We start from the raw sequence: 19,921 nt of genomic DNA, 5'->3' as shown, positions 1-19,921 counted from the left end.
AGTCAGTGCTAAGGATATAAAATTGCACCACCGTAGGGCCGTGAGGAACAAGTTTGGTTCCAGATATCAGCACCATTCTACTTTGAAAGGCCAGTTCACTAGACTTTTTTTCCCTCCATGATAGTTGTATTTCCTTAGAATCACTTAGCTCTAATTCAGTAGGTTATAAAAACTTTGAATCTTATTGAACTTCTCAAACTTCTTATGCAAATCTATAACCTCTTCTTGAGACACTTTTAAACCCCAAATTTTAATGGGCTTTGTGCATACACACATGCTTCACCGGACTTCTCCACACTAATTTATTCAAAGGAAAAAAAAAAGATTTACAAGAAATGCATACAAAATTTCAGACAAACTCTCTGATTTTCAAGAAATTATAATCTGAAAATATTAAAACAAGTCCTAGAAAGTTAGTGTCAATGAAACTCTTCAGCACTGTGACAAAGAGAATTTTTACTTCAATTTAACTAGTCGCTCAATGGAGAAGGAAATGGCAACCCACTCCAGGATTCTTGCCTTGAGAATATCATGGATGGAGGAGCCCGGTGGGCTACAGTCCAGGGGGGCAAAGAGTCGGACACAAATGAGCAACTTGGCACCCAACTAGTTGCTCAAACTCAGTTAATATAGACTAAGATGGTTAGATCATTGCCGACTCAATGGACATGAATTTGAACAAACTCTGGGAGACAGTGGAGGAGAGAGGAGCCTTCTGTGCTGCAGTCCATGGGGTCGCAAAGAGCTGGACATGACTTAGTGACTGAACAACAACAAGAATCCATTAGCCCTTGAAGGGGCTTTATAAAAGTATCAAAACACTAAATACACAAGTCAACCCAAATCCCAAATTATCTTTGACATTTGTTACAATTTGGTCTATTTCCCCTACTATTATCTTGAGTACAGTAAGTCCCCTACATATAAATGAGTTCCGTTCCAAGAACACCTTGGGAAGTCTAATTTTTTTCGTTAATTCCAACATTTTTAGCCTATGTACCCAACTAACACCACTGGCTATCTAGTACTGCACTGTAACAGGGTTACAACACTTTGCACACAAATAATACATAAAAACAAATAAAAAATAAAGAAAGCATTTTTAATCTTACAATACAGTATCTTGAAAGGTACAGTAGAACAGTACAACAACTGGCATGTAGGGCTGGCATCAAGTGAACAGGTAAGAAGAGGTACTGTCTGGAGGAGAGAGAGGAAGTGGGGGATGGTAGAGCTGAAGGACTGTCAGCAATAAGAGATGGTGGGCAAGCTGAAATTTCATTCATGCCTAAAGTTGATGGCAAAAATTCTGGTTCCTTGCTGGGTTCAATTCTATCTTGTTGAAAAAATGATCCAGGGATGTCTGGGTAGTAGCTTGTTTTTTCTCATCATAGATGACATGGTAGCACTGGATTTCATTCTGAACGGCTGCTACAACCTTCATATACCATTCTGTGTTTGGGTCCTGTGCCTCAAAAGCTAACCGTGCCTTCTCAAATAAAGAAAATCCCCGTGCCATTTCCTGTGTTGTAAATCTCTTGTTCATTAGTTACTTCTTTCTCTTGTCCCTCTTGGTCCTTTCTCTGGGCTCCAATTCCATCAGGTTTTCATCAGTAAGCGCCCTGTGCTGCGCAGCAAGGAGTTCAATGAAGTTGCCCTCTTGTAGATCGATTAATAGCTTGAAATAAATATACCGTACTAATGTACTCTATACATTACTGTACAGGAAAGCACACAAAACCACAACCACTATGCATCAGAGGATGCATACACGTGACAATGTACACCAGACGAGTGAACTAACTTACATGTTCAGACATGAGGGCGCACATTCTCAAGTTTGCAACTTGAAGGTTCATATGTAGGGACTTACTGTAGTTAGTGTTTGACAATTCTGTCTGGAGTCCTTAATAACTGAAGAGTCCTTCTCAGTGTTATGACTTTTTTTTTTTTTTTTTCCGGGAGTAAACATGGACGTACTTAGGGAAGCTAAATTTATTTCAAAAAGGTATTAAATGCAATAAATGAGTATACTGTGTTAAGTGCCTTCATTTTAAAAAAATCACATTACATATATTTTCTATATCTCTAAGTATAAACTTGTAATATTTTATAATATTCTAAGTATACTTTAAAGATTCTGAGCTTCTTTATGAGAGTTCCCCTTCCTGACTATATTTCTGACTATTGTTTCCAACCTATTTTAATTAAATAAATGGCAGCATCAAACCAGATCAAATCAAAGCAAACCAAACAAAATGCAATATAGTATATCACCTTGACTTAAACTAGTAAAAGCTTTACTAGTTTACTAAGTAAACTAGTTAGTAAAATTAGTAAAAAAGTTTACTAAGGATTAATTGTTCTCTGCTAAGGTTTAACAGTAGGATTATGCAAGAGGAAATAAAATTTAAAAAATCAACAAATACTACTGCTAGGATAACTCCATTTTTTTAAGACAAAGATACTTAAAATATTCATAAATCTAGAGCAATACAGGAAAAATATAATTATATAGCTTAAAAGTGTTTTAATTAAATTGTGTTATAAATCTGTGAAATTTGAATAGTCTTTTATTCCAATGAGAATATTAATTTCTATACTTTAAAAACATGCAGTAGTGTGTTCACAATTTTGTAATAAGACTTTTTCAAAACCAAAATAAAAATAAGAACATTTTTGTAGGTATAGTTATCTTAGAAATTCTTCTTCTTATTGTTTAATTAACACTACAGTCAATGAATAGAAATATAGCTTGTATATTTTGCTGGGGAAATAGTCATTAAAAGCTCTTTTAGGAGTGTCTTGCATAACAATCCTGGCAGCATCACCTCTGTCAATTAATGCTCAGTAAGCACTCAGAATTCTAAAATCCAGACACAAGGCAGGACCTGTGTGATTGATATAGCCTCCAGACAAGTGTCATCACTTCACATGTACCTGGAACCACTTAAAAAACATTTCTTTAATGGGATACAAAGTTGTAATATAAAAAATAAATAACTGAAGGTAGGGTTGGATTAGGTGCATTCCATTCTCAGAAACATGCAGATAACCCAAAGCTCTATTTTTCTTTTCCCTCTAGGAAATAAACAGTAACCAAGAATTGCATAACATGTTCATTTTAAGAGATATAAAGCCCTGCAGAAGCATCCACAAATTGAATAAGGGAAATGGAACTAATAGCTTCAGGATGATTTCTGCCTCCAGGTGCTCTTTGGGAGGACTTTCTAACTGAACATCTAGTGAGGGGTACAGCAGGGGCCCCCTGGGGATGGGGAACATTCATATGTGCCTTGCTCTGTGGAGAAACAGGACTGGAGCCTACTCACAGTGGTTACAGGGCGCATAGAAGGCATGGGACTGGCTGAGTATTTCCTGGGCAACTGAGCTGCCAAGTGTGTTGAGGTGGGATCAATTTACATGATCTGAGAGCATGAGTTTTGCTGTGAAATAGATGTGGGCAGAGAACGGGATCTGACATGGAGCAAGTCCTCTTGAGTTGCCAAGAGTCATCAGATTCAAACTAGGCTAGAGATGGGCCGTCAGATGTCCAGGAGCATAAAGTGAAAGAACACGAGGACATAACTCATTAACCAGTTTCTAGAGATGGCTTAAAACAAGCAAAAATCCTATTTTATATCCTTGCAATACTTATGCATGTGACCTCACAATTCTTTTTACACCATGAGCAATAAAACTCAAGCTGAATTTTGAGACAGTTAAAGTCTCAATTCTATTTTTTGTGAATTCAAAAAAATTCCATATGAAATCTGACAGTTGGATTAATATCTAGAATTTAAATATATATAAAATTTAAATTTTAATCATATATATATATATATAGACATATGTATACAAACCGTTGGAAAACAGACCTATTTTGGCCAGTTCCCACAGGTAGTTGAGAGGAAAATTTTAAGATATTCTCAAAGAATCTTGATTCATCTCTTGCTGTGATCCTGTTATTTAATAATACTATATAAATATCATTTTCTAGGTCTGTGTTTAAAGATATATGCTCATAACCATTGTTTAACTCCTTACACAAAGTTTTCTGGTATTAATCAAGGTTGTTTGTTATTTGTTACTCTGGCTTATATGGTTTAACATTACTATTACTATAACATTACTATATAAGAAAACCAGTTAAGTTATTGTGTGTATATTCAATGACCAGTTACATCAATAGAAGTATGAGCTGAGCTGAAGCAGAGCCACCTAAAATGTTTCCATTAAAGCTGAGACTCAAGGCAGGTTATTAGTAGGTTTTAAAAAAGAAAAGTTAGTGGAGGAATAACATTTTAACTCATATTTTTACTATAAATTCAGAAAAAAAGTAGATTGGAAGCCATGCAAAACTACTTTGTTGCAGACTTCTTTCCTTCAAGTATATGAAAGTATCAAGCACCTCAGAAGCAAAAAGTGAGTATGCAAGTAATGTCATGTTAGAAAAATGCAGTCTTATAAATTAAATACTATACTATTGAACTCTAGTCACTTTATATAAAACTGGCACTCCTCTAAACTCACCAAGACTTCCAGAAAAAAAAAAAAAAACTAAATGATTACATTCTCCCTCTACTTTCCAAACGGTGAAATTATGAATTCAGACAATGTTGGTGCATGTGATGCTCACCACAGGTCTGTGTACATCCCAGAACGCTCTCTCTTGACTATCAAGGATCTTCCTTTCAATCTTGTCTCTCTTCTTGTCCACTCTGTTAACATCACAACAATGAACAGTAAGCAGTGTTAATCACAGTGCCTCTGTGGACAAAAGGCCACGACTTGAACAAATCTTCCAAAGACTCACAAGGACTCACTTTGCTTGTGCTTCTGCTTGCATAAAAATGAACTCCCACTTCCGGGCAAATGCTCTCTGTAGCCTGGCCAAGCTCTCCTGTAAAATATACCACGGAGAAGACATTCTGGAGCTCAGCCTTACTGTGCCCCCTTCTAGTTTATCTACTGTATGTGAAAAGTGAAAGTGGAAATCACTCAGTCGTGTCCAACTCTGCGACCCTATGGACTACACAGTCCATGGAATTCTCCAGACCAGAATATTGGTGTGGGCAGCCTTTCCCTTCTCCAGGAACTCTTCCCAATCCAGGGATCGAACCCAGGTCTCCTGCATTGCAGGCGGATTCTTTACCAGCAGAGCTACAGGGAAGCCCAAATGCTATCTGTTTCTGCCTGGTTGTGCCATATGTACTTACCAAGAAAACAAATCAAAATTTCTTGGAGTAAGTGTACTTGGAATGATAAGTCATGCTCACTAAATGCAGCTAATCCTCAATTAACAGTCACAGAGGACATAGGAAAGCCTATCACAAACATCAATATTAGTGAATATAACTAAAAACCCAAAATACTAAACTTACATTAAAAAGTGCTCAAGAGTAATCCATTGGATTTTTCTCTGCCCATTTTACTGAACAAGAAATCAGTATATTTCTACTACTGATTCAATAAGTTTATCTGGTTTTTGAGAAAAATGTAAACCTTTGTCCCCCTACTACCCATTTACAGATAGTGCTTTAAGTTTAGTAAATCAGAAGATAGCAATCATCTAAACAGATTACATGAGGTCAATTTAATCTACTGATGGTGACCAACCTAAAGATTTTCCAAAAACCATCTTCCCAGTGTAAACACTCTTTAATTCTCTAAGTTTGGATATCTTCATGATATATAGTGTATGTATGTACACACACACACACACACATATATATCATATACATATGTATATGTATACACATAAAGATTTTGGGCTTCCTGGTGGCTCAGTGGCAAAGAATCTGCCTGCCAATGCAGGAGATGCAGGTTCGATCTCTGGGTCAGGAAAATCCCTTGAAGAAGGAAATGGCAACCCACTCCAATATTCTTTCCTGGCATAAATCCCATGCTCAGAGAACCCTGGAGGGCTACATTCCTGGAGTCACAAAGAGACACGACCTAGTGACTAAAAACAAATGACAACATACATGAAACTTTTACATTAAAGTCAATTTTAGCAAATAATATATACTTCCTACTTATTCTCTGAATTTGTGTATTTAGAATTTCATCATCATCACTGTGAATGATGAGAAGAAGTAAGCAAGTAAGGGATATAGTAATTATGCTGTCCCTCCCTGGAAATATGATCTCTAAGATTCATGAATGTAGAAAGTTCAGAGTGCCCAGAAATGACCATAGGCCTTATTCTTGCTCATCTTACACCTTTCTTTGCCAGGAAGTCCTTGGTACTTACAGCTTCATAGTCGGCCAGCTCCAGTCTTGCTTTGTTTTGCATTGTTCTTTTGCAGAGGTAAACCGCTGAAAGGGGGAAAAAAACAGAATCATTTCTTGCCTGCTTATTGACACTGAAGCACTAAAAATAAAAAATAGAGCATTATAAACCAAAGCATATTGGTCTTTGTCATTTTTCCGCAAGTTGTAAATTTCTGATTTTATCATTTTTTTGGATAAAACAAATAATCTGTAACATCATTACTGAAATTTAAGTGAAGAGAAAGTGTTAGTTGCTCAGTGGTGTCCAACTCTGTGTGACCCCAAGGACTGTATCCTACTAGGCTCCTCTGTCCATGGAATTCTACAGACAAGAATATTGGAGTGGGTTGCTATTCCCTTCTCCAGGGGAATCTTCCCAACCCAGGAATTGAACCCAGGTCTCCTGAATTATGGGCAGATTCTTTACTATCTGAGCCACTCAAACACAGTGGCAATTTTAAAAGGTGCTATAAGAAAACAGACACGTTTAGAACCTTGGTAACCATTTCATATATCATTAAAAGTTCTCTCAGGGTACTGTCCTAGCCTCTAGACAGGATTTAACCTCCAAAAAGCACTCAGCAAGTGCTCAGTCATGTTCCAGTGATTCCATTCTATGAAATTCCTCTTGACATATTTTAACTCCAAGGCATTTCATCTGGTGGTTTGAACTGAACAGTCAGTCAGCTGGGCAGAAGAATTCTAGGTCCTTTCTTTAAACTAAGCAGAGATGCTGTTCTTTCCCAGCTGGTAAACTATATCTAAAAGAGAAAGGTTTATGATGGCTTTGCAATTCTGGCCCTTTGCCTCCCATGCCAGGAAATCAGCCTGAGGAACAGTACTGGAGCTTGACAAACAGCATGGTGACTGGGTAGTACAGTGTGTTATCACTTACTTTTATGATAACAGCTGCCCAAAGCGTCACAGAGAATCTAAGGAGCAACAGCAGGAGACTGAGCAGCCTTGGAATAATATTTCTAGGCTTGAAGAGAAACTTCTTTAACAAGAACCTGACATCTTCGACTTAGCATGAAAGCATAGCTCAGGTCAGTCACAGAAAACTTATCTTGCCAGAATTTGTTCTGTAACAATGACAGAAATGCAAAGGCACAGCACATTTGTTTTTATTTTGTTGTTATTGCTCAGTGCTAAGCCATGTCCAACTCCTTGCAATCCCAAAGACTGTAGGCCATCAGGCTCCTCTGTCCGTGGGATTTTCCAGAGAAGAACACTGGGGTGGGTTGCCATTTCTATCTCTGGGGGATCTTTCTGACCCAGGGATGAAACCTGTGTCTCCTGCATCGCAGGTGGATTCTTTACCACTTAGCCACCAAGGAAGCCCCGCAATTGGTGTGTGTTGTGTTTTAGTCACTAAGTCGAGTCCGACTCTTGCGACCCCACGGGCTGTAGCCTGCCAGGCTCCTCTGGCCATGGGATTCACCAGGCAAGAATACTGGAGTGGGTTTCCATTTCCTTCTCCAGGGGATCTTCCTGACCCAGGAATTGAACCCAGGTCTCCTGCATTGCAGGCAGATTCTTTACCAACTGAGCTACAAAGGAAGCCCCACATTTGGTATATGTCTTTAATAGCTGAGAAAAGTAGCAGCTATTCAATATATTATTGAAAGTCTTTACTGAATGCTCTGCTAAGTTATATATCAGCAATCTATTTATTTCACTTTTTCGTGCGTTGAAAACTTGCCCCATAACTTGTGACCTAGACTGGACAAATACTGTCACTCTCTGGAACTCAGCTGCCTCATCTTTAGCTGAAATGGTCAAACTGGATGACCTCTCAGGTTCCCTCCAGCTCTGAAATTCCATTACTGGACAAAGTCATGATTTCACACTGACATGGACATTCTGAGTCAAGGAAGAGTTGAAAGGGCATGCAATTGGTTTGCGAAAAGAAAATTTGGATCCTTGCCAGGTGTTCAAGTTTACTCTCTGACTTCACCTTTCTTCAGGGTTCCCACAAGAGCTTTTGTCTAGTGTGATTTAAAACAATCTAAATCTCCTTCAAAGGGGACGACAGAGGATGAGATGATTGGATGGCATCACTGACTCAATGGACATGAGTTTGAGCAAGGTGCAGAAGATGGTGAAGGACAGGGAAGCCTGGCGTGCCGCAGTCCATGGGGTTGCAAAGAGTCAGACATGACTAAGTGGCTGAACAACAACAAAATCTCCTTTCTGTTAAGAGAATGTAGAAACAAAATACTAAAGTCCCCACAACCTCTCCTTGCTCAAGGAAAATGTGAAATCAGACATCCAAATTTCTAGTTAAGCAGGTTTTAATTAAAAGAAAAAAAATTTTTTGGCAAATCACTTGGACTATAGAAGTATTCTTATTTCAGCTCCATGCCACAAAAAATTTCTATTATCTATCCAGAAAGCCAGAGGACATAGAATATTTAGCACTTAGGGTATGAAGTTTCTGTCTCTTAACTTCCCAGGCTGAGAAAATTTCAAAGACCAAAACTGGCTGAACAATAGTCTGCACCTTACCAGCCACTCTATAGTAAAACAATGAAAAATAATGCCTCTGTTGTTGATTTGTGTATTCACTAAGATTCTTTTTCAGCTTTAATTACTAGACTTGAGAAAATCGAGTCTTCATGAAATAGTATTGCTAATTCATAGATGGACTGCAGCATGCCAGGCTTCCCTGTCCTTCACCATCTCCTGGAGCTTGCTCAAACTCATGTCCATTGAGTCCGTGATGCCATGATCTTACTTTTTTGAATGTTGAGTTTTAAGCCAGCTTTTTCACTCTCCTCCTTCACCTTCATCAAGAGGCTCTTTAGTTCCTCTTCGCTTTCTGCTACTAGGGTAGTGTTATCTGCATATCTGAGGTTATTGATAGTTGATACAGCAATCAAATATCTTCATTCCAGCTTGTGCTTCATCCAGTCTCGCATTTCTCATGATGTACTCTGCATATAAGTTAAATAAGCAGGGTGACAATATATAGCCTTGATGTACTTCTTTTCCAATTTTGAACCAGTTTGCTTTTCCACGTCTGGTTCTAACTGTTGCTTCTTGACCTGCATACAGGTTTCTAAGGAGGCAGGTAAGGTTTGCCTATTAGTACTTATATTCCAACTAATTGTAAAAGACCCTGATGCTGTGAAAGATTGAGTGCAGGAGCAGAAGAGGGCGACAGAGGAGGTGATGGTTGAACAGTATCACTGACTCAATGGACATGAGTGTGAGCAAACTCTGGGAGATAGTGGACAGGGAAGTCTGGCGTGCTACAGTCTAGGGGGTCACACAGAGTTGGACATGACTTAGCAACTGAACAACAATATTATAAATGATCTCATTCATATGAGATCATTTTTTTTTAATTTTTAAATTTTCCCTTTCATTCTTTGATCATCAAAATGTCTACATAAGGATTGTAAGCAGTCTTTTATTTTCATGGCCACCATAATTAACTATTTTTCTTTAGTAAAACTTTAAATGAAATAAATGTGCTTCCTGTAGTTATTAAGCCTAAGCAAAATGGGAAGTTTGGTTGTACACTGACATTGTCAAAGCCCTTTTTATTGTTTTTGTTTAGTTGCTACGTTGTGTCCAAACCTTTTACAACCCAATGGACTGTAGCCTGCCAGGTTCCTCTATCCGAGGGATTCTCCAGGCAAGAATACTGGAGTGGGTTGCCACTTTTTCCACTAGGGGATCTTCTCCGCCAGGGATCAAACTTGCCTCTCTTATGTCTCTTGCATTGGCAAGTAGTTTCTTTACCACTGAACCACCTGGGAAGTCCCAGAGCCTTTCTATATAGGCTAAAGGTCCTCAAAACATCCTGGAGGAAATAGAGCATTGGCTGAATATTTTGGGGCACAACCCATCATTATGCAAGATAATGCAAGTTCTGGACACTTTTCATTGTTAAATTGTTAAAAGTTCCTTATGTTGAGAACATGTCTGCCTTTCTGCAGTTGGCATACATTGGTCTCAGTTGCCCCTAGGATGAGATAAGTGAGGCATTTGCCTACAGGGTAAGTCTGCTGCTGCTGATAAGTCACTTCAGTTGTGTCCAACTCTGTGCGACCCCACAGACGGCAGCCCACCAGGCTCCTCCGTCCATGGGATTTTCCAGGCAAGAGTACTGGAGTGGGGTGCCATTGCCTGCTCTGCAGGGTAAGTCTAGAGAGTGCCAAAAAATCCACTAATCAAGAAAAAATAATAATACTTTAATGTAACATATGCAAAAACAAAACTTCAAAAATTCTACAATGAACAAAATATAAAAGTGTTCAGTAAGGACATGCTCCAGCAGGGCCAGGATTTGGGTGAAGTGAATGAGGTGAGTCATAAAAGCACAGCATCAGCGCCTGTCCTTAAGGGGAATTTCAATTTCTTGAGGTCCACATCCTATTTGAACACTGGAGACTGCACCCTTAAAAGGAGCCAGATGAAAGATGGTGGTTGATATGTGTTCATCTGCAGGAATTTCAATGTGCATTGTTTGCTTATAACACCAGTGAACTTCCCATCTCTTGCTTCTGTTTGAGTTTTCTACCACCACTACGGTCTCTGCTTCTTACCACAGTTCTCTTAAAAACTTCCTTGTGTCTTGGCCTCCAGCTCTCATTGCAATCCCTTTATACTAGATGATTCTTAATGTAAATACATGGGAAATTCATTCCCGACTCCATTTTAATTGGATTGGATTATTTTTTTTTTTTTTGTACTTGGGTGAAAAAAATCAGAAGTCTCACACAACTTAATTTTCAAAGAATGGTGTTTTTTTCATAAACCTTTAGTTCATATTGGCTTATCTTAGTAACTAAACACAATCAACATATTCTACAAAACCAAGATAACCATGGAAAAGTGTTTCTCCATATAAACCGGCCTGTAGAAGTTTATGTTCTGCAGAGGCTTTCCAGTAAGTTTAAATTGGTGATGAAAACAGACACTCGATATTGACAGAATATAAGAAGCCATTCTTTAAATCTTCTTTAATCAATAAGTTACTGTCTGTCCCAAACTGTCTCAGAAAAAACAGCTAAGTAATCCTATTATTTCTGTTGGGCCTTCCAACCCAACTACAGCATCAATATCCTCTTTATAAGAAAGTGTTCATGCTTTACAAATGTTCTTTAAACAATCAGTGGTGGGAAATTCAAAGTTGGATAATTGGAATTGCTTCTATACTTGTACATAAAAAGAAAAATCACAGAAAACAAAGCATCATTACCTATAGGAGTGGTATAGTGTCTGAGATCATTATCATTTCACTTTCTTTGTCTTTAACCTTTTATTGAATATTTTATTGTTCACTTGTATAATAATACACTTGCATATTAATCTTCACTTGTATAATAATCCAAGCAAATGAGACATAAACAGGTATATGTTTATTCAGGGAGAAAAAACAAACAGAATAATAAAGACTATGACTACTTTTAGTTAAAAATTAAATGCTCTCCAGGTTTGAGAGAAAGTTTAGATGATGACTCTCATTAAATAGAATCTGACAAGAGCTAATGTTAAACTGAATGACATTAATAATTTTGAGATGACTGACTTTGAGAGATGTTCCATAAATTATTTTCTGTGTAAGCCATGCCATTTCCTCACGTTTAGCACTAAAACATTAATCTATTGTGAAGTGTTGAAATATGAACTGAAATTGTAAACACTAACATATTTATGAAAAACACAAAAGATGTATTGAGAGAACATTAAGAATTAGAATTGCTTTTAAACAAGAAACAGGGAAAGTGTATCTGTTAGTAAATAATGATGACAAGCAAAAACAATTTTGATCTGTTAAGTATAAGAGGAACAATACCAGTTTTCTTAGGCATATTAATTTTGGTTCATTCAACAATTCTAGAGAGTCAGTATTATTATTTTTTTTTTCTTGAAAAGCAAGCAGACAGGCTCAGTGATGTAACAAGCCTTGCCCAAAGTCACACAGTTGGTATGTCGCTGTGACATACCAACTGAGTTCATGTCTGTCTGCCTCCATCACCTGGGTTTTTCTCCATGAGCTCCTTCTTGGATGTCCAGGTGTTTTCTTCACTAGTATGCCATACTCTTTGGTGAAATAATTCCCAGGCACCATCCCAGGTTAGAACTGGATGTGGAACAACAGACTGGTCCCAAATAGGGAAAGGAGTACGTCAAGGAGGTACATTGTCACCCTGTTTATTTAACTTATATGCAGAGTATATCATGAGAAATGCTGGGCTGTATGAAGCACAAGCTGGAATCAAGACTGCTGGGAGAAATATCAATAACCTCAGACATGCAGATGACACCACCCTTATGGCAGAAAGCAAAAAACTTTCACTCTTGATGAAAGTGAAAGAGGAGAGTGAAAAAGTTAGCATCAAACTCAACATTCCGAAAACTAAAATCATGGCATCTGGTCCTATCACTTCATGGCAAATAGATGGGGAAACTGGAAACAGTGACAGACTTTATTTTGGGGGGCTCCAAAATCACTGAAGATGGTGATTGCAGCCATGAAATTAAGGTGCTTGCTCCTTGGAAGAAAAGTTATGACCAACCTAGACAGCATATTAAAAAGCAGAGATATTACTTTACCAACAAAAGTTCATCTAGTCAAAGCTATGGTTTCTCCAGTAGTCATGTATGGATGTGAGAGTTGGACTATAAAGAAATCTGAGTGCTTAAGATTTGATGCTTTTGAGCTGTGGTGTTGGAGAAGACTCTTGAGAGTCCCTTGGACTGCAAGGATATCCAACCAGTCCATCCTAAAGGAAATCAGTCCTGAATATTCATTGGAAGGACTGATGCTGAAGCTGAAACTCCAATACTTTGGCCACCTGATGCAAAGAAATGACTCATTTGAAAAGGCTCTGATGCTGGGAAAGATTGAAGGAAGGAGAAGGGGATGACAGAGGTTGAGATGATTGGATGGCATCACCGACTCAATGGACATGAGTTTGAGTAAACTCCAGGAGTTCATGATGAACAGGGAGGCCTGGAGTGCTGCAGTTGTAAAGAGTCAGACACGACTGAGTGACTGAACTAAACTGAACAATCCCAGGATGGACAAAATACTCCACAAAGTTCTCTAACTCAGATATACCAATCAGAAAGTTTTGTTTTGTTTTGTTTCTTAGTAACTTCTTTCTTCAAGTGTCTCAATTTTGAAGAATGTGTACCCTGAAAGTGTTAGTCGCTCAGTCGTGTCCCAGTCTTTGCAATCCCTTGGACTATAGCCTGCCAGGCTTCTCCATTCATGGGGTTTTCCAGGCAAGAACACTGGAGTGTGTTGCCATTTCCTTCTCCGGGTGATCTTCCAGACCCAAGAATTGAACCTGGGTCTCCTGTATTGAGAGCAGACTCTTTACCGTCTGAGCCACTAGGGAAGTATACCCTAATGTGTACCTTGGATGAAAAAAAGCAACATTCCCACCACTAGAAAAGCATCTATTCTATTAATTGTTAAGTACTCTGGTTTTTAGATTGTTTTCCGTAAGTTATGTTAGTTTGAATTTTTGGTTGGCACATGACCACATGGATGAACTATGAAATCCAAGTTCGACAAAAATGAGGGATGACTTCATTGGTTTTTTATGGACTTTCCTATGGTTTTCTTACCAAATGTCTTTCCAGGAGGTAAAGAAAGCCAGATTGCTGTTAAGTTTCTGTCCTTGAATATGCTGGCCCTTTCTCTGCCTCAAATGCCTTCTCTGCCTTGTTTTCTGAAAAAGTTCCCCTCTTTTAAAACCCACCTCAAATGCTCTCAGTTCTTTTGTGAGATCACTCTGGAAACCCTCAAAGTAATTCTTTTATTCTTACAAACTTCCATCTATTTTACATATACCACTATTAACATTCACTAGGCACTTCACAGCAACTTCTGTGTAATTCTCTTTTCTCGTCTAGCCTATGAGTTACTCAATAGTGTAGATAAAGTCAGAGTCTCCTTCTTATCCCAGCACCTACTATGGCTCTTGGCATTGGAACAAATCCTCAATAAACATTTGTAAAAATGATATTTAAAAACCATATAATATTATGTTTGAAAACTGTAGCCTTCAGGAAAATGTAAGAAGCAGCACTTATTAGGAGCCTGTTTCCTTGAAGAGTTTAATTAAAATCATGGTTGTTGAACTGAGTTCATTTGAAGTAGACTGAAGTTGATTCACTATGATTGAATTTCCTACTGTATCTTTTCTCTTGTTTGCATTTGGCCTTTCATGTTTAACAAAACCTTCTGCTAATAGAATCACAAGATCCCTCAAATAACAGTGAGAAAAGTACAGTCTGGAAGGCAAGGGACTTACTACAAATCATAGCTAAATAGAAGAGGTGAAGAAAAATGCTGGCTCTCTGAGCCCCTTTGTTACTCTTTCCAGTAGACCAACGTGTTGCAGAAAATAATGATAATAATAGTCGTTTTAGGTTTATTTATAGCTCTTTAATCTATTCAGAGGAAAAGTATTTTTTTAATAGTCACAGGAGACACTATAACATGGAATGAGGTGCCACCAGATTTGGTGACTTTCCAAACAAGGTCATTTATAAATTCAATGTTAGAAATATTACTCCCATATTGAAATTTTTAGTATTCTTTTCTCAGTGACAAATAATAAAATGCAAGCATGTGTTCATCCATACATAATGGTATTGTCAACAATAAAATGAGATATTGCACTGACCATAGTCTGTGTTTTCCGGCTCCCAACAATTTGATGGCCAAAAATAGGGTGTCTGTGGAATGAAAAGAAGTGGAACTTAGGTTAAACACATAAAGAATTAGTGGGGCTCCTGGTTTATGAGCTGTGTTTATCTCCAGCAATCATCTAGAACAGTTTGGTAACAATATGTTTTATTATCTAAAAAAAAATACTCAGAGAGGCACTGTTTTCCTTTTAAATTTACTTTGCTAATCTATTGTTCAGCCTCTAAATAAGTACAGCATGTATATAAAACAGTGTACCTATGCTACAATTGTATGTCATCTGACATAAAGGTAAAACGACTGATTGCATTATTTATATAGAAGTGTTAATCCACAAAGACTGAAAGCAAAGTATTATATTCACTAAGATTCATGATGAAATAAGTTTATACTTAGCAAATTATTTTTGTTGATTCATGTATTTCATCATTGCCCTCCAAAGATCCAAAAGCCCAACCATCAGAATCTTTCCTTAAGATGGGCAACAATTTGCCTGGCTCTGTTAATTATATAATGCAGTTTTCAACATTATCCAGCTAGATTAAAACAACTTTTCACCTTCACTTTAAAAAATATTTCTTCATAGAAACACCTAGTGCTCTAAATTTTTAAACTGCACAAGTCAGAGATCATTTTTTAAACTAATATGTTAGTTGAATGCTTAACAATAGACATATATGATTCTGTGAAATTCTAGAAACTGACTGATGAAACTATAAAGAAGATGTCTGATCAGGAAAACCAATTATTATCATCAGCAGGTTATACTTTCTGATAGGGCTTTTCTAGCCCTGATGGCCGGACACGCTGAGCAAACTCCATGACTATCGTCTGCTCTTTCAAATTGTTCCTTGGATGATGATGGCCCTGGGATTCAACAGAACAGTCTCTGCAGACATCAGACTTGTGGATTTGATTATATTTATTTGTCAATTACATTAACAATCAGATTAACAATCTGTGTGTAGCAAGCATATTTGGTGTAATCTCTGATTGCATGCATGCATGTTCAGTCGCTCAGTCATGTCCAATTCTTTGTGACCCTATGGACTGTAGCCAGCCAGACTCCTCTGTCCATAGAATTTTCCAGGCAAGAATACTGGAGTGGGTTGCCATTTCCTTCTTCAGATGATCTTTTCAACCCAGGAATCAAACCCACGTCTCCTATATCTCTTGCATTAGCAAGCTGATTCTTTGCCACTGCGCCACCTGGGAAGCCCAATCTTTGATTACCGGTTTGATAATTCTGCTTCCTAGAAGAGGGATTCTCAAGGAGGGGAAAAGGGTAATTGGGAGAACTTTTTGAATCTCTGAGAGAGCGTCCTTCCAAACTGTTCAGGACTCCCAGGGAATTTGATTCACCCTCTATACTTTCTTTTGAACTCATTTGAAAATGATTTTCAATTTTTGACTCATTTAACTCATTTGAAAAGACCCTGACGCTGGGAAAGATTGAGGGCAGGAGGAGAAGGGGATGACAGAGGATGAGATGGTTGGATGGCATCACTGACTCGATGGACATGGGTTTGGGTGGACTCCGGGAGTTGGTGATGGACAGGGAGGCCTGGCGTGCTGTGGTTTATGGGGTCGCAAAGAGTCGGACACAACTGAGCAACTGAACTGAACTGAACTGAACTGAATTATACTTTCTTGGAAATTGCTCCAGTATCATAAAGAAGGCTACTAATCCTAATTCTGTATATAGGTGAACACAGTGACAAGTTTAGAGGGTAAAAAGGTTGAAGCACTAGATAAAGGGGGATATCAAGGCTTTATACAGCATCCCCTCATTGGCAAATAAATTCACTTAACCCAATTTGAGGGTAAAATTGGGTCACTACTCTAGGGGAAGCATAGAGAAACAAAATAGAAAAAATCTTCTTTTCATGCGGACTGCTAGTTTTTGAGATACTTCTCAGAGAATGCATTATTCCCTTCGGGTTGCTTCTTTAGTTTGGGGTGTGTGTGTGTGTGTGTGTGTGTGTGTGTGTGTGTGTGTGTGTACATATTTATTTAATTTAAAAAATATACACTCTAGTCAGACTGGTCAGACACACTTTTTTTCTCAAAACTACAAGGAATGTTTTCACCAGTATTCTTACAATTTTTATTTATTTTTCTATCATTTATTTAGTGAAAACTCCCTGACTGTAAAAATAAATAAATGAAACTATTTTATCCTGTGATATTATGTGGAAAGATGTTTTCAAGTCTTCCAAGGATATCAAACCAGTCAATACCAAAGGAAATCAGTCCTGAATATTCATGAGAAGGACTGATGCTGAAGCTGAAGGTCCAATACTGTGGCCACCTGATGCAAAGAACTGACTCATTAGAAAAGACCCTGATGCTGGGAAAGACTGAAGGCAGGAGGAGAAGGGAGTGCCAGGGGATGAGACGGTTGGGTGTGTGGCATCACTGACTCAACAGACATGAATCTGAGCAGGTTCCAGGAGATGGTGAAAGACAAGGAAGACTGGTGTGCTGCAGTCCATGGGGTCACAAAGAGTCGGACGTGACTGAGCAACTGAACAACAACATTAAGTGGAAAAGGTATAAAACTAACACTCTTTACTAATATTGCAATATTTTTTCTAGGAAACATATTTTGACTTAAAGTAAAAGACAATTTCTTCCCCAGATGGCTCTAGTGGTAAAGAGCCTGCCTGCCAATATAGGAGATGTAAGAGACATAGGTTTGATCCCTGGGTCAGGAAGATCCCCCTGGAGGAGATGGCAAGTCACTCCAGTATTCTTGCCTGGAGAATCCCATGGACAGAGGAGCTTAGTGGGCTACAGTTCATAGGGTCCCAAAGAGTCAGACATGACTGAAGTGACTCGCACAGCACACAGCACAAGAGACAATTTAAAGAAAAACAAACCTTATAGATTGCTGGAATTTAAAAATTTACTTTCACAGTTCAGCTAGACTTTAGGACACTTTAGTATATGAGTTTCTTGGTTTTTCTGAGTTGTGTTCTTTAGCTGTGATTAAACAGATCCAAAACTGTCTAGCCATCACTCAGTAACCTTTGGCTCATATACTAATGTGGTGAAAGTCATGAAAGTGACCTGGATAACCATGTCAGATCTCAATTTCAATTAGCTAAGGAGAATAATTAGACAATTACAAGTTTACAGTACATACAAAAATCACATGATTGAAAAATTGAGACAAATTTACATACTATAGCATACCAGTGCAACTGTTTGTTCCAAACTTATGCCCCAAAGCTTCTTCAGATTTCTAATGATGGCCAGAATCTCAATCATTTCCTGGAGCAATTATAAACACAACATTGCAAGCTTCCTAGTTTAATTCATGAATTTTAAAATCCTTCCATGGAGTTGAATTTCAATTTAATGTAATAAAGAACTTAATGCTATCTGGAACCAATGCAAAAATGGAAGCATATACCTTGAACAATAATGTGTTTTCTATTTCTAGAGCTGTTCAAGTATAGACTAATTAATGCCTTGGTAGACACTGTAGCAGGAATTAAATTATCCCTGACTTTGGTGGGGTTTCTTTTGTTTGCCTTTAAAACTTTGGTTTTAAGATTGTATGGTTATTTGATTTACAAATATGTCATATTTATATCATATTTTGAATGTGTGTATATGTCATTAAAGTATTTAACATTAATTCATGTAATTTAAAAGATTATCTATCTTCTATTGGAAGGACTGATGTTGAAGCTGAAACTCCAGTAGTTTGGCCACCTGATGCGAAGAGCTGACTCATTTGAAAAGACCCTGATGCTGGGAAAGATTGAAGGCAGGAGGAGAAGGGGGCAACAGAGGATGAGGTGGTTGGATGGCATCACCGACTCGATGGATATGAGCTTGAGTAAGCTCTGGAACTTGGTGATGGACAGGGAGGCCTGGCGTGCTGCAGTCCATGAGGTCGCAAAGAGTCAGACATGACTGAGCAACTGAACTGAACTGATCATCTATTTAGGTATATCAAACTGGGCAATCTTCTGCCTATACCTAGAAGTAATGTAATAAGTTTATCATCTGCACCCATTCTTTTGCTCTGTTGTAAAGCTCTTAAAAACTGTCTCTCCTTTTCTCCAGAATGTGGTATGGTCCATTCTCAGCTTTGCTCATCTCTGCCCATGAACATAACATTAAAGCTTTTTCTGCCTACTAACTTTAGTCTGAGAATGAGAAGAGCAGAACTCTGCTCTTGATTACAAATTATACTAACAGATCAGTTGGTAAAGAATCCGCCTGCAATGCAGGAGACCCCGGTTCAATTCCTGGGTCGGGAAGATCCCCTGGAGAAGGGAAAGGCTACCCACTCCAGTATTCTGGTCTGGAGAATTCCATGGACTGTATAGTCTATGGGGTCACAAAGAGTCAGACACGACTGAGCAACTTTCATTTTCACTTTCACTTTCAAGACATCACTACTAATTTTCAGCCATGCCTCAGCTAGTTTGTTTTGAGGGAAATTTTTGAATTTGATAATTGTCAAGAGACAAATTATATTCAGGGCTTCCCAGGTGGCGCTAGTGATAAAGAACCAAGTTGCCAATGCAGGAGACATAAGAGACCGGGGTTCAATTCCTGGGTTGGGAAGAATCCTTGGAGGAGGGCATGGCAACCCACTCCAGTATTCTTGCCTGGAGAATCCCATGGACAGAGGAACCTGGTGGGTTATAGTCCATAGGAGAGCAAAGAGTCAGACAGGACTGAAGTGACCTACCACGCACACATACAGATTATATTCAGTGCCTCCCTTACAGATATATTAATCTTATACATAGATGATTTTACCTGTAAATTGCCAGTGAAGATGGATAAAAGTTGGTATTTTATCAAAAATATCTTTCATTTAGAATTTGTAAGAAAAATATTTTAGGCCTAATGTTTACTTTATAGTCTGTATATGAAAACTTCATATAAAAAATAAGATTTTATGGAATATATAACCCTGCAATACCAAGTAACTCCTTT

At 38.1% G+C, this 19,921-nt stretch overlaps 1 protein-coding gene across 2 annotated transcripts in view; it reads right to left on the bottom strand.

Moving 5' to 3' along the window:
- The window catches only part of RGS7 (regulator of G protein signaling 7), a 450,036-nt gene that overhangs the window by 59,226 nt on the left and 370,889 nt on the right, over positions 1-19,921 (bottom strand). For both annotated transcript variants that reach the window (XM_061160269.1, XM_061160270.1), the window contains exons 6-9: positions 14,934-14,985; positions 6,257-6,321; positions 4,827-4,903; positions 4,640-4,721 (exon numbers count right to left, since the gene is read on the bottom strand). In XM_061160269.1, coding sequence (XP_061016252.1) covers positions 4,640-4,721; positions 4,827-4,903; positions 6,257-6,321; positions 14,934-14,985 — 276 coding nt within the window. The remainder of the gene's footprint in view (positions 1-4,639; positions 4,722-4,826; positions 4,904-6,256; positions 6,322-14,933; positions 14,986-19,921) is intronic.

This window comes from Dama dama, chromosome 14 (assembly GCF_033118175.1).
Source record: "Dama dama isolate Ldn47 chromosome 14, ASM3311817v1, whole genome shotgun sequence".
NCBI classification, from domain to species: Eukaryota; Metazoa; Chordata; class Mammalia; order Artiodactyla; family Cervidae; genus Dama; species Dama dama.
Note: the sequence above shows the minus strand (reverse complement) of the source record. Positions and strands in the feature narration are given on the sequence as shown.